Source organism: Bombina bombina, chromosome 6 (assembly GCF_027579735.1).
Source record: "Bombina bombina isolate aBomBom1 chromosome 6, aBomBom1.pri, whole genome shotgun sequence".
In the NCBI taxonomy this organism is placed as follows: Eukaryota; Metazoa; Chordata; class Amphibia; order Anura; family Bombinatoridae; genus Bombina; species Bombina bombina.
Window position 1 is genome coordinate 929809698 of NC_069504.1, and position 14830 is coordinate 929824527.

Sequence of the window (14830 nt, forward strand, 5' to 3'; positions counted from 1 at the left end):
CCCATTTTTAACAGGTCTTCTACACAATGTAAGAACGCCTGTCTTTTTATGTGGTCTGAAGACAACTGAGACCTGTGGAACCTTCCCCTTGGGGGAAGTCCCTTGAATTCCAGAAGATAACCCTGGGAGACTATTTCTAGCGCCCAAGGATCCAGAACATCTCTTGCCCAAGCCTGAGCGAAGAGAGAGAGTCTGCCCCCCACCAGATCCGGTCCCGGATCGGGGGCCGATATTTCATGCTGTCTTGGTAGCAGTGGCAGGTTTCTTTGCCTGCTTTCCCTTGTTCCAGCCTTGCATTGGTCTCCAAGCTGGCTTGGCCTGAGAAGTATTACCCTCTTGCTTAGAGGACGCAGCACCTTGGGCTGGTCCGTTTTTACGAAAGGGACGAAAATTAGGTCTATTTTTTGCCTTGAAAGGCCGATCCTGAGGAAGGGCATGGCCCTTGCCCCCAGTGATATCAGAGATAATCTCTTTCAAGTCAGGACCAAACAGCGTTTTCCCCTTGAAAGGAATGTTTAGTAGCTTGTTCTTGGAAGACGCATCAGCCGACCAAGATTTCAACCAAAGCGCTCTGCGCGCCACAATAGCAAACCCAGAATTCTTAGCCGCTAACTTAGCCAATTGCAAAGAGGCGTCTAGAGTGAAAGAATTAGCCAATTTGAGAGCATTGATTGAATAATGAAAAACTACAGTTAAACACTAAAAAACTCTAAGCCATCTCCGTGGAGATGTTGCCTGTACAACGGCAAAGAGAATGACTGGGGTAGGCGGAGCCTAGGAGGGATCATGTGACCAGCTTTGCTGGGCTCTTTGCCATTTCCTGTTGGGGAGGAGAATATCCCACAAGTAAGGATGACGCCGTGGACCGGACACACCTATGTTGGAGAAAAAGTCAAATTTTTGAGGTAAGAAAAAATATGATAATTCAATGCATAATCCCAAATATGAAACTGACTGTCTGGAAAGTTGAACATTCTGAGTCAAGGCAAATAAATGTTTGAATACATATATTTAGAACTTTATAAATAAAGTGCCCAACCATAGCTTAGAGTGTCACAGAAAATAAGACTTACTTATCCCCAGGACACTCATCTACATGTTTGTAGAAAGCCAAACCAGTACTGAAACGAGAATCAGTAGAGGAAATGGTAAATATAAGAGTATATCGTCGATCTGAAAAGGGAGGTAAGAGATGAATCTCTACGACCGATAACAGAGAACCTTATGAAATAGACCCCGTAGAAGGAGATCACTGCATTCAATAGGCAATACTCTCTTCACATCCCTCTGACATTCACTGCACGCTGAGAGGAAAACCGGGCTCCAACTTGCTGCGGAGCGCATATCAACGTAGAATCTAGCACAAACTTACTTCACCACCTCCCTTGGAGGCAAAGTTTGTAAAACTGATTTGTGGGTGTGGTGAGGGGTGTATTTATAGGCATTTTAAGGTTTGGGAAACTTTGCCCCTCCTGGTAGGAATGTATATCCCATACGTCACTAGCTCATGGACTCTTGTTAATTACATGAAAGAAAGTCAAATTTTTTAAGGTAAGAAAAAATGATTGATTCAAATGCATTATCCCAAATATGAAACTGACTGTCTGAAAATAAGGAATGTTGAACATCCTGAGTCAAGGCAAATAAATGTTTGAATACATATATTTACAACTTTATAAAAAAGTGCCTAACCATAGCTTAGAGTGTCACAGAAAATAAGCTTACTTACTTACCCCAGGACACTCATCTACATGTTGTAGAAAGCCAAACCAGTACTGAAACGAAAATCAGCAGAGGTAATGGTATATATATATATAAGAGTATATCGTCGATCTGAAAAGGGAGGTAAGAGATGAATCTCTACGACCGATAACAGAGAACCTATGAAATAGACCCCGTAGAAGGAGATCATTGCATTCAAATAGGCAATACTCTCCTCACATCCCTCTGACATTCACTGCACGCTGAGAGGAAAACCGGGCTCCAACCTGCTGCGGAGCGCATATCAACGTAGAATCTAGCACAAACTTACTTCACCACCTCCATAGGAGGCAAAGTTTGTAAAACTGATTTGTGGGTGTGGTGAGGGGTGTATTTATAGGCATTTTAAGGTTTGGGAAACTTTGCCCCTCCTGGTAGGAATGTATATCCCATACGTCACTAGCTCATGGACTCTTGCTAATTACATGAAAGAAAACTGCGCGTAAGCGTGCGAACATCAACTCCCGCCCATCATGGGCGTAAACAGAAACTCCTCAAAAAACCCACTGTGAACCGCCATTAACCAGAGCCTTAATAAAGTTAAAAAACATGACCTCCGGTAGAGTACTCCCAGCGTCAGCCTTATAAGCCCATATTGTCATTGCAACCAGAATTGCCCACATATTACACAGTGTCTAGCACCATCATGCCCCCACACTTCACGGTCTCTGTCCTCATAAACGTTAGGGGAATAAACATATGTTAGACCTCATACTCTTGTACCTAGATGAGGAGTAACATATTGTAGCAGGGAAGACCTTATTACACGTAGCCCCTGATAGCAAAAACAAAGTACAGTTAAATCTGGGATATGCTGCAGAGCCCCAGAATTAGAACAAAACTGCACCTATATCCATGCTGAGGAACAGCATGAAAACTCACAGTGTCAAGACGTCCACTCTTCCTCCTGAGGTCCTGTGAAGATAGAGAAGTTTTAGTTAAATTTCTCTAAGACCAGCACATCAGAGCAGCACAATAATGGGAGGTGCAGCGAGGATGAAACCCCACCAGTTCCCATAGCCATGAGGCTATAACTGCAAAGGCTGCTCTATAGTAAAACAGTACACATTGGCACAATTTGAAAATAAAAAAACTCTTGATTGAAGAATCTAAACTAAACATCACTTTACCTTTTCCTATCACTAACACAGGCAAAGAGAATGACTGGGTTGGGAGGGAAGGGATGAGCTATTTATGCAGCTCTGCTGTGGAGCTCTTTGCCTCCTCCTGCTGACCAGGAGGCGATATCCCATAAGTAAGGATAAAATCTGTGGACTTGTCATATCTTGTAAAAGAAATAAAACACCCACAAACCCTTCTCGCAGACTACACACTGGCATATTGCCAGTAACCAATATGAATGTGCAGTAGGAGGGAGGAGAATGGAGAGAGCATTTGACTTTTCATAGGTAAATAAAAAAAATAAACAAACAACATAGGCTCTGTTTCTGTGTAAAAGGAGTGATAGCAAAAATGCTATAGATTCTCTGGTAGCTTGGGCAAGTTTTTCTCTGAAATTCACGGTAGTGAAGGGGTTTAATTAAGTGCTATTCCACTGTCTTTTTATTATATTATAATATACTTCTTGTTATGCAATTTAACTGTATTGAATTGACCTTTAAGTATAGGTGGGGGCTCACAGTACAAATCCAGTTTGTTTAAAAGCCCTGAGAGCAGTTCCAATTAGCTGGAGATACTGAATACTATGGTAACATGACTGCTAAACATTAGTAACTCCCTTCTACAGTGTTACTAGATGTTTATTATATGTTATTATATAAATATCTAACCTATTAATTCTCTGAATACAAGTAGGTGTTACAAAGACACCCCACTTTTATTGCATAATGTAACCCCATAATTCAATAATTGTATACATTTCAGTATTATTATTAAGTATTCAGTATAATTACTTAGAAAAGATTCAATTTTCCTATCTAAAGGATCCTTAAATGAAGTACTATCTGCCATAGGAATAGTAGTACATTAGCAGGAGTAGAGACAGCCCCATAACCTTAGGGATTTTTGTCCCAAAAAACTCTAATCTGTCAGATGGCACAGGATATAATTTGCTTAAACGTCTAGAAGGAGTAAATAAATTACCCAAATTATTCCATTCCCTGGAAATTACTTCAGAAATAGCATCAGGGAGATAAAACACTTCTGGAATAACTACAGGAGATTTAAAAACCTTATTTAAACGTTTACATTTAGTATCAAGAGGACCAGAATCCTCTATTTCTAATGCAAATAACACTTCTTTAAGTAAAGAACGAATAAATTCCATCTTGAACAAATACAAAGATTTATCAGCATCAACCTCTGAGACAGAAACCTCTGAACCAGAAGAACCATTATCAGTATCAGAATGATGATGTTCATTTAAAAATTCATCTGAAAAAAAGAGAAGTTTTAAAAGACTTTTATGTATACTAGAAGGAGAAATAACAGACATAGCCTTCTTAATGGATTTAAAAAATAAAATCTCTTATGTTATCAGGAACACTCTGAAAATTAGATGTTGACGGACAGCAACAAGTAATGTAACAGTACTAAAGGAAATTTTATCTGCATTAATAAGTTTGACATGACATGCAATACAAATAACAGCTGGAGAAAACAGATACCAAAAGTTTATAGCAGACTTAGCTTGGTAGCTCCAGCACTGTGCAGTGATTTTCCTGTAGTATCTTCTGACTCAGTTGCAACGTGGAACATCTTGCAATATGTAAAAGAAAAAAACAACATATAAAGCAAAATTGATCAAATTCCTTAAATGACAGTTTCAGGAATGGGAAAAAAATGCCAGTGAACAAGCTTCTAGCAACCAGAAGCAATAAATAATGAGACTTAAATAATGTGGAGACAAAAATGACGCCCATATTTTTTAGCGCCAAAAAAGACGCCCACATTATTTGGCGCCTAAATGCTTTTGGCGCCAAAAATGACGCCACATCCGGAACGCCGACATCTTTGACGCAAAATAACGTCAAAAAATGACGCAACTTCCGGCGACACGTATGACGCCGGAAACGGAAAATAATTTTTGCGCCAAAAAAGTCCGCGCCAAGAATGACGCAATAAAATGAAGCATTTTCAGCCCCCGCGAGCCTAACAGCCCACAGGGAAAAAAGTCAAATTTTTGAGGTAAGAAAAAATATGATAATTCAATGCATAATCCCAAATATGAAACTGACTGTCTGGAAAGTTGAACATTCTGAGTCAAGGCAAATAAATGTTTGAATACATATATTTAGAACTTTATAAATAAAGTGCCCAACCATAGCTTAGAGTGTCACAGAAAATAAGACTTACTTACCCCAGGACACTCATCTACATGTTTGTAGAAAGCCAAACCAGTACTGAAACGAGAATCAGTAGAGGAAATGGTAAATATAAGAGTATATCGTCGATCTGAAAAGGGAGGTAAGAGATGAATCTCTACGACCGATAACAGAGAACCTTATGAAATAGACCCCGTAGAAGGAGATCACTGCATTCAATAGGCAATACTCTCTTCACATCCCTCTGACATTCACTGCACGCTGAGAGGAAAACCGGGCTCCAACTTGCTGCGGAGCGCATATCAACGTAGAATCTAGCACAAACTTACTTCACCACCTCCCTTGGAGGCAAAGTTTGTAAAACTGATTTGTGGGTGTGGTGAGGGGTGTATTTATAGGCATTTTAAGGTTTGGGAAACTTTGCCCCTCCTGGTAGGAATGTATATCCCATACGTCACTAGCTCATGGACTCTTGTTAATTACATGAAAGAAAGTCAAATTTTTTAAGGTAAGAAAAAATGATTGATTCAAATGCATTATCCCAAATATGAAACTGACTGTCTGAAAATAAGGAATGTTGAACATCCTGAGTCAAGGCAAATAAATGTTTGAATACATATATTTACAACTTTATAAAAAAGTGCCTAACCATAGCTTAGAGTGTCACAGAAAATAAGCTTACTTACTTACCCCAGGACACTCATCTACATGTTGTAGAAAGCCAAACCAGTACTGAAACGAAAATCAGCAGAGGTAATGGTATATATATATAAGAGTATATCGTCGATCTGAAAAGGGAGGTAAGAGATGAATCTCTACGACCGATAACAGAGAACCTATGAAATAGACCCCGTAGAAGGAGATCATTGCATTCAAATAGGCAATACTCTCCTCACATCCCTCTGACATTCACTGCACGCTGAGAGGAAAACCGGGCTCCAACCTGCTGCGGAGCGCATATCAACGTAGAATCTAGCACAAACTTACTTCACCACCTCCATAGGAGGCAAAGTTTGTAAAACTGATTTGTGGGTGTGGTGAGGGGTGTATTTATAGGCATTTTAAGGTTTGGGAAACTTTGCCCCTCCTGGTAGGAATGTATATCCCATACGTCACTAGCTCATGGACTCTTGCTAATTACATGAAAGAAAACTGCGCGTAAGCGCGCGAACATCAACTCCCGCCCATCATGGGCGTAAACAGAAACTCCTCAAAAAACCCACTGTGAACCGCCATTAACCAGAGCCTTAATAAAGTTAAAAAACATGACCTCCGGTAGAGTACTCCCAGCGTCAGCCTTATAAGCCCATATTGTCATTGCAACCAGAATTGCCCACATATTACACAGTGTCTAGCACCATCATGCCCCCACACTTCACGGTCTCTGTCCTCATAAACGTTAGGGGAATAAACATATGTTAGACCTCATACTCTTGTACCTAGATGAGGAGTAACATATTGTAGCAGGGAAGACCTTATTACACGTAGCCCCTGATAGCAAAAACAAAGTACAGTTAAATCTGGGATATGCTGCAGAGCCCCAGAATTAGAACAAAACTGCACCTATATCCATGCTGAGGAACAGCATGAAAACTCACAGTGTCAAGAGGTCCACTCTTCCTCCTGAGGTCCTGTGAAGATAGAGAAGTTTTAGTTAAATTTCTCTAAGACCAGCACATCAGAGCAGCACAATAATGGGAGGTGCAGCGAGGATGAAACCCCACCAGTTCCCATAGCCATGAGGCTATAACTGCAAAGGCTGCTCTATAGTAAAACAGTACACATTGGCACAATTTGAAAATAAAAAAACTCTTGATTGAAGAATCTAAACTAAACATCACTTTACCTTTTCCTATCACTAACACAGGCAAAGAGAATGACTGGGTTGGGAGGGAAGGGATGAGCTATTTATGCAGCTCTGCTGTGGAGCTCTTTGCCTCCTCCTGCTGACCAGGAGGCGATATCCCATAAGTAAGGATAAAATCTGTGGACTTGTCATATCTTGTAAAAGAAATAAAACACCCACAAACCCTTCTCGCAGACTACACACTGGCATATTGCCAGTAACCAATATGAATGTGCAGTAGGAGGGAGGAGAATGGAGAGAGCATTTGACTTTTCATAGGTAAATAAAAAAAATAAACAAACAACATAGGCTCTGTTTCTGTGTAAAAGGAGTGATAGCAAAAATGCTATAGATTCTCTGGTAGCTTGGGCAAGTTTTTCTCTGAAATTCACGGTAGTGAAGGGGTTTAATTAAGTGCTATTCCACTGTCTTTTTATTATATTATAATATACTTCTTGTTATGCAATTTAACTGTATTGAATTGACCTTTAAGTATAGGTGGGGGCTCACAGTACAAATCCAGTTTGTTTAAAAGCCCTGAGAGCAGTTCCAATTAGCTGGAGATACTGAATACTATGGTAACATGACTGCTAAACATTAGTAACTCCCTTCTACAGTGTTACTAGATGTTTATTATATGTTATTATATAAATATCTAACCTATTAATTCTCTGAATACAAGTAGGTGTTACAAAGACACCCCACTTTTATTGCATAATGTAACCCCATAATTCAATAATTGTATACATTTCAGTATTATTATTAAGTATTCAGTATAATTATTACTTACTTGTCTTCTCCTAAAACCACACCAAACCCAGCATGCTCCACTCTAGTCACTTTGGGATCATACCAACCGATCATCTGAGCTGCAGAGTAAACATTCTGGAGATGTATGCCCTAACAGAACAGAAACATAAAGGAATAATGAATTAATAATTATCTCATCTGTTTGTTGAGATAAAGTAGGAGTTGAAAAAACAGACTAAATAAATATACTCGATATAACAATCATGGGCGTCTGCAGAAATTTCTCCAGGGGTGGGCAAAAATGTGAAATATGCTCAGACAATATATATATATATATATATATATATATATATATATATATATATATATATATATATATATATAATATAATTTAGGTGTAATAAAATAAAATGTTTTTCTTCGGACTCCTAACTTCTAAATGAAAATAGAGGGAGCATATAGTGAGCATAGACATCAATATTACCGTTTAGCAAACAACTTTTCTTTTGCAGTGAACAGCACTGAGAGGGAGGGGAATGTAAATGGGAAGGATCAGTGAGGTTGGTAATAAAAGAGGCATTGCTACTGCAAGTCTCCCTTTTATACAGAGATAGCAATGAGTTAAAGGGACAGTCTACACCAGAATTGTTATTGTTTAAAACTATAGATAATCCTTTTATTCCTCAGTTTTGCACAACCAAGAAGGTTATATTAATATACTTTTTAACTATGTGATCACCTTGTATCTAAGCCTCTGCACACTGCCCCCTTATCTCAGATCTTTTGACAGACTTGCATTTCAGCCAATCAGCGTTGACTCATAAATAACTCCATGAAAGTGAGCACAATGTTATCTATATGACACATGTGAACTAGCAGTGTCTAACTGTGAAAATGCACTAAGATAAGAAGCAGTTCAACTGCTTAGAAATTAGCATATGAGCCTACCTAGGTTTAGCTTTCAACAAAGAATACCAAAAGAACAAAGCAAATTTGATGATAAATGTAAATTGGAAAATTGTTTAAAATTGCATGTCCTATCAGAATCATGAAAGTTTAATTTTGACTAGGCTGTCCCTTTAACCACTATGAAAAACAGAATTTATGCTTACCTGATAAATTACTTTCTCCAACGGTGTGTCCGGTCCACGGCGTCATCCTTACTTGTGGGATATTCTCTTCCCCAACAGGAAATGGCAAAGAGCCCAGCAAAGCTGGTCACATGATCCCTCCTAGGCTCCGCCTACCCCAGTCATTCGACCGACGTACAGGAGGAAATATGCATAGGAGAAACCATATGATACCGTGGTGACTGTAGTTAGAGAAAATAATTCATCAGACCTGATTAAAAAAACCAGGGCGGGCCGTGGACCGGACACACCGTTGGAGAAAGTAATTTATCAGGTAAGCATAAATTCTGTTTTCTCCAACATAGGTGTGTCCGGTCCACGGCGTCATCCTTACTGGTGGGAACCAATACCAAAGCTTTAGGAGACGGATGAAGGGAGGGAGCAAATCAGGTCACCTAAATGGAAGGCACCACGGCTTGCAAAACCTCCCAAAAATAGCCTCTGAAGAAGCAAAAGTATCAAATTTGTAAAATTTGGCAAAAGTGTGCAGTGAAGACCAAGTCGCTGCCTTACATATCTGGTCAACAGAAGCCTCGTTCTTGAAGGCCCATGTGGAAGCCACAGCCCTAGTGGAATGAGCTGTGATTCTTTCAGGAGGCTGCCGTCCGGCAGTCTCATAAGCCAATCGGATAATGCTTTTAAGCCAAAAAGAAAGAGAGGTAGAAGTTGCTTTTTGACCTCTCCTTTTACCAGAATAAACAACAAACAAAGAAGATGTCTGTCTGAAATCTTTAGTAGCCTGTAAATAGAATTTTAGAGCACGGACTACGTCCAAATTGTGTAACAAACGTTCCTTCTTTGAAACTGGATTCGGACACAAAGAAGGTACAACAATCTCCTGGTTAATATTTTTGTTGGAAACAACTTTCGGAAGAAAACCAGGCTTAGTACGCAAAACCACCTTATCTGCATGGAACACCAGATAGGGCGGAGAACACTGCAGAGCAGATAACTCAGAAACTCTTCTAGCAGAAGAAATTGCAACCAAAAACAAAACTTTCCAAGATAATAACTTAATATCTACGGAATGTAAGGGTTCAAACGGAACCCCTTGAAGAACTGAAAGAACTAGATTAAGACTCCAGTGAGGAGTCAAAGGTCTGTAAACAGGCTTGATTCTAACCAGAGCCTGAACAAACGCTTGAACGTCTGGCACAGCTGCCAGCCTTTTGTGAAGTAAAACAGATAAAGCAGAAATCTGTCCCTTCAGAGAACTTGCAGATAATCCTTTCTCCAAACCTTCTTGTAGAAAGGATAGAATCTTAGGAATTTTTATCTTGTTCCATGGGAATCCTTTAGATTCACACCAACAGATATATTTTTTCCATATTTTATGGTAAATCTTTCTAGTTACAGGCTTTCTAGCCTGAATAAGAGTATCTATTACGGAATCTGAAAACCCACGCTTTGATAAAATCAAGCGTTCAATCTCCAAGCAGTCAGTTGGAGGGAAACCAGATTCGGATGTTCGAATGGACCTTGAACAAGAAGGTCCTGTCTCAAAGGTAGCTTCCATGGTGGAGTCGATGACATATTCACCAGGTCTGCATACCAAGTCCTGCGTGGCCACGCAGGAGCTATCAAGATCACCAAAGCCCTCTCCTGATTGATCCTGGCTACCAGCCTGGGAATGAGAGGAAACGGTGGGAATACATAAGCTAGGTTGAAGGTCCAAGGTGCTACTAGTGCATCCACTAGAGTCGCCTTGGGATCCCTGGATCTGGACCCGTAACAAGGAACCTTGAAGTTCTGACGAGAGGCCATCAGATCCATGTCTGGAATGCCCCATAATTGAGTTATTTGGGCAAAGATTTCCGGATGGAGTTCCCACTCCCCCGGATGGAAGGTCTGACGACTCAGAAAATCCGCTTCCCAATTTTCCACTCCTGGGATGTGGATTGCAGACAAGTGGCAGGAGTGATCCTCCGCCCATTGAATTATCTTGGTCACTTCCTCCATCGCCAGGGAACTCCTTGTTCCCCCCTGATGGTTGATATATGCAACAGTCGTCATGTTGTCTGATTGAAACCTTATGAATTTGGCCTTTGCTAGATGAGGCCAAGCTTTGAGAGCATTGAATATCGCTCTCAGTTCCAGAATGTTTATCGGGAGAAGAGATTCTTCCGGAGACCATAGACCCTGAGCTTTCAGGGGTTCCCAGACCGCACCCCAGCCCACCAGACTGGCGTCGGTCGTGACAATGACCCACTCTGGTCTGCAGAAGCTCATTCCCTGTGACAGGTTGTCCAGGATCAGCCACCAACGGAGTGAATCTCTGGTCCTTTGATCTACTTGAATCGTCGGAGACAAGTCTGTATAATCCCCATTCCACTGTCTGAGCATGCACAGTTGTAATGGTCTTAGATGAATTCGTGCAAAAGGAACTAAGTCCATTGCTGCAACCATCAATCCTATTACTTCCATGCACTGCGCTATGGAAGGACGAAGAACAGAATGAAGTACTTGACAAGAGCTTAGAAGTTTTGATTTTCTGACCTCTGTCAGAAAAATCCTCAATTCTAAGGAATCTATTATTGTTCCCAAGAAGGGAACTCTTGTTGACGGGGACAGAGAACTTTTTTCTATGTTCACTTTCCATCCGTGAGATCTGAGAAAGGCTAGAACGATGTCCGTATGAGCCTTTGCTTTTGACAGAGACGACGCTTGAATCAGGATGTCGTCCAAGTAAGGTACTACTGCAATGCCCCTTGGTCTTAGAACTGCTAGAAGGGACCCTAGTACCTTTGTGAAAATTCTCGGAGCAGTGGCTAATCCGAATGGAAGTGCCACAAACTGGTAATGCTTGTCCAGAAAAGCGAACCTTAGGAACTGATGATGTTCCCTGTGGATAGGAATATGTAGGTACGCATCCTTTAAATCCACCGTGGTCATAAATTGACCTTCCTGGATGGTAGGAAGGATCGTTCGAATGGTTTCCATTTTGAACGATGGAACCCTGAGAAATTTGTTTAGGATCTTGAGATCTAAAATTGGTCTGAATGTTCCCTCTTTTTTGGGAACTATGAACAGGTTGGAGTAAAACCCCAACCCTTGTTCTCCTATTGGAACTGGATGAATTACTCCCATCTTTAACAGGTCTTCTACACAATGTAAGAATGCCTGTCTTTTTATTTGGTTTGAAGATAATTGAGACCTGTGGAACCTTCCCCTTGGGGGTAGTTCCTTGAATTCCAGGAGATAACCCTGAGACACTATTTCTAGTGCCCAAGGATCCTGAACATCTCTTGCCCAAGCCTGAGCAAAGAGAGAAAGTCTGCCCCCCACCAGATCCGGTCCCGGATCGGGGGCCATCCCTTCATGCTGTTTTGGTAGCAATGGCAGGCTTCTTGGCCTGCTTACCCTTGTTCCAGCCTTGCACCGGTCTCCAGGCTGGTTTGGGTTGAGAAGTATTACCCTCTTGCTTAGAGGATGTAGAATTAGAGGCTGGTCCGTTTCTGCGAAAGGGACGAAAATTAGGCTTATTTTTAGCCTTAAAAGACCTATCCTGAGGAAGGGCGTGGCCCTTTCCCCCGGTGATGTCTGAAATAATCTCTTTCAAATCAGGACCAAACAGTGTTTTACCCTTGAAAGGGATGTTAAGCAATTTTGTCTTGGAAGACACATTTTATTACTGAATATGTGAAAAAGTATGAAGGAATTGTTCAAAATTCACCAAATTTTCACCACAGTGTCATAAAGCCTTAAAAGTATTGCACACCAAATTTGAAAGCTTTAACCCTCAAAATAACGGAACCGGAGCCGTTTTTACATTTAACCCCTATACAGTCCCAGGTATCTGCTTTGCTGAGACCCAACCAAGCCCAGAGGGGAATACGATACCAAATGACGCCTTCTATAAGCTTTTTCAGTGGTTCTTAGCTCCTCACACATGCATCTGCATGCCTTGCTCTCCAAAAACAACTGCGCATTAGTGGCGCGAAAATGAGGCTCTGCCTATGACTAGAAAGGCCCCCATCTGAAAAAGGTGTCCAATACAGTGCCTGCCGTTTTTCTTAAAACAATCCCCAAGATTATAATAACTATAAGAGTTATAATCTGCCAAATATGTTTAGCAAAGTAATCGTTTTAGCCCAGAAAAATGTCTACCAGTTTTATAAGCCCTTATGAAGCCCTTTATTCTTTTACTTAAACTAAGAAAATGGCTTACCGGTCCCCATAGGGAAAATGACAGCCTTCCAGCATTACAAAGTCTTGTTAGAAATGTGGCCAGTCATACCTCAAGCAGAAGAGTCTGCAAACTGTTTCCCCCAACTGAAGTTACTTCATCTCAACAGTCCTGTGTGGAAACAGCAATCGATTTTAGTAACGTTTGCTAAAATCATCTTCCTCTTACAAACAGAAATCTTCATCTCTTTTCTGTTTCAGAGTAAATAGTACATACCAGCACTATTTTAAAATAACAAACACTTGATTGAAGGATAAAAACTACATTTAAACACCAAAAAAAACTCTTAGCCATCTCCGTGGAGATGTTGCCTGTGCAACGGCAAAGAGAATGACTGGGGTAGGCGGAGCCTAGGAGGGATCATGTGACCAGCTTTGCTGGGCTCTTTGCCATTTCCTGTTGGGGAAGAGAATATCCCACAAGTAAGGATGACGCCGTGGACCGGACACACCTATGTTGGAGAAATATTGAACTGTTTTACACACACCGACTTCCAGTGATATAGACATAGCAATGAGTTTACCATTATAGCAGTAGAGAACAGTTTTACACCCCATGACTGCTGGGAAAAAACATTGATAAAAAAAAGAAAAAAAGATAAGTTTAAAAATATTTTCAAATTATGTATGCCTTCTAGCTTGGCAATGGAAGCAAAACAGATGTACCCTTTTGAATTACCCTTGTAGCAGTTTATAAAATGCTGGCTTTTTTTTTTAATGCCCACATCCACACAGTATGTAGTTTTCTGCTTTTACACAGGTGTTGACAGGTACATATGGTATGTACAGTGAAACGCCTTCCAATCAGCACCTAATAATGACAAATATTTAAAAAAGCTAACATTTTTTTATAATATTTTTTTTTTTATAATATTTAATATGGAGCATGTCCTCTTCAGATCTTTCTAGTAGTAACTGGGTTAAAACAGATATATATGAGTTGTCCTCAGATCCAGATAAAAAATATTGCTGTTGTTTTATATTACTCATAGTCAACAGTCAAAACCTATACAGGCACAACCACCACAGAAAAAACATAATTTATGTAAGAACTTACCTGATAAATTCATTTCTTTCATATTAGCAAGAGTCCATGAGCTAGTGACGTATGGGATATACATTCCTACCAGGAGGGGCAAAGTTTCCCAAACCTCAAAATGCCTATAAATACACCCCTCACCACACCCACAAATCAGTTTAACGAATAGCCAAGAAGTGGGGTGATAAGAAAAAAAGTGCGAAAGCATATAAATAAGGAATTGGAATAATTGTGCTTTATACAAAAAAATCATAACCACCACAAAAAGGGTGGGCCTCATGGACTCTTGCTAATATGAAAGAAATGAATTTATCAGGTAAGTTCTTACATAAATTATGTTTTCTTTCATGTAATTAGCAAGAGTCCATGATCTAGTGACGTATGGGATAATGACTACCCAAGATGTGGATCTTTCCACGCAAGAGTCACTAGAGAGGGAGGGATAAAATAAAGACAGCCAATTCCTGCTGAAAATAATCCACACCCAAAATAAAGTTTAATGAAAACATAAGCAGAAGATTCAAATAGAAACCGCTGCCTGAAGTACTTTTCTACCGAAAACTGCTTCAGAAGAAGAAAACACATCAAAATGGTAGAATTTAGTAAAAGTATGCAAAGAGGACCAAGTTGCTGCTTTGCAAATTTGATCAACCGAAGCCTCATTCCTAAACGCCCAGGAAGTAGAAACTGACCTAGTAGAATGAGCTGTAATCCTTTGAGGCGGAGTTTTACCCGACTCGACATAGGCATGATGAATTAAAGATTTCAACCAAGATGCCAAAGAAATGGCAGAAGCTTTCTGGCCTTTTCTGGAACCGGAAAAGATGACAAATAG

At 40.3% G+C, this 14830-nt stretch overlaps 1 protein-coding gene across 1 annotated transcript in view; it reads right to left on the bottom strand.

Moving 5' to 3' along the window:
• Nucleotides 1–14830, bottom strand: part of RARS1 (arginyl-tRNA synthetase 1) — a 274844-nt gene that overhangs the window by 45303 nt on the left and 214711 nt on the right. Inside the window, exon 11 of the mRNA XM_053718573.1 lies at nt 7682–7791. Coding sequence (XP_053574548.1) covers nt 7682–7791 — 110 coding nt within the window. The remainder of the gene's footprint in view (nt 1–7681; nt 7792–14830) is intronic.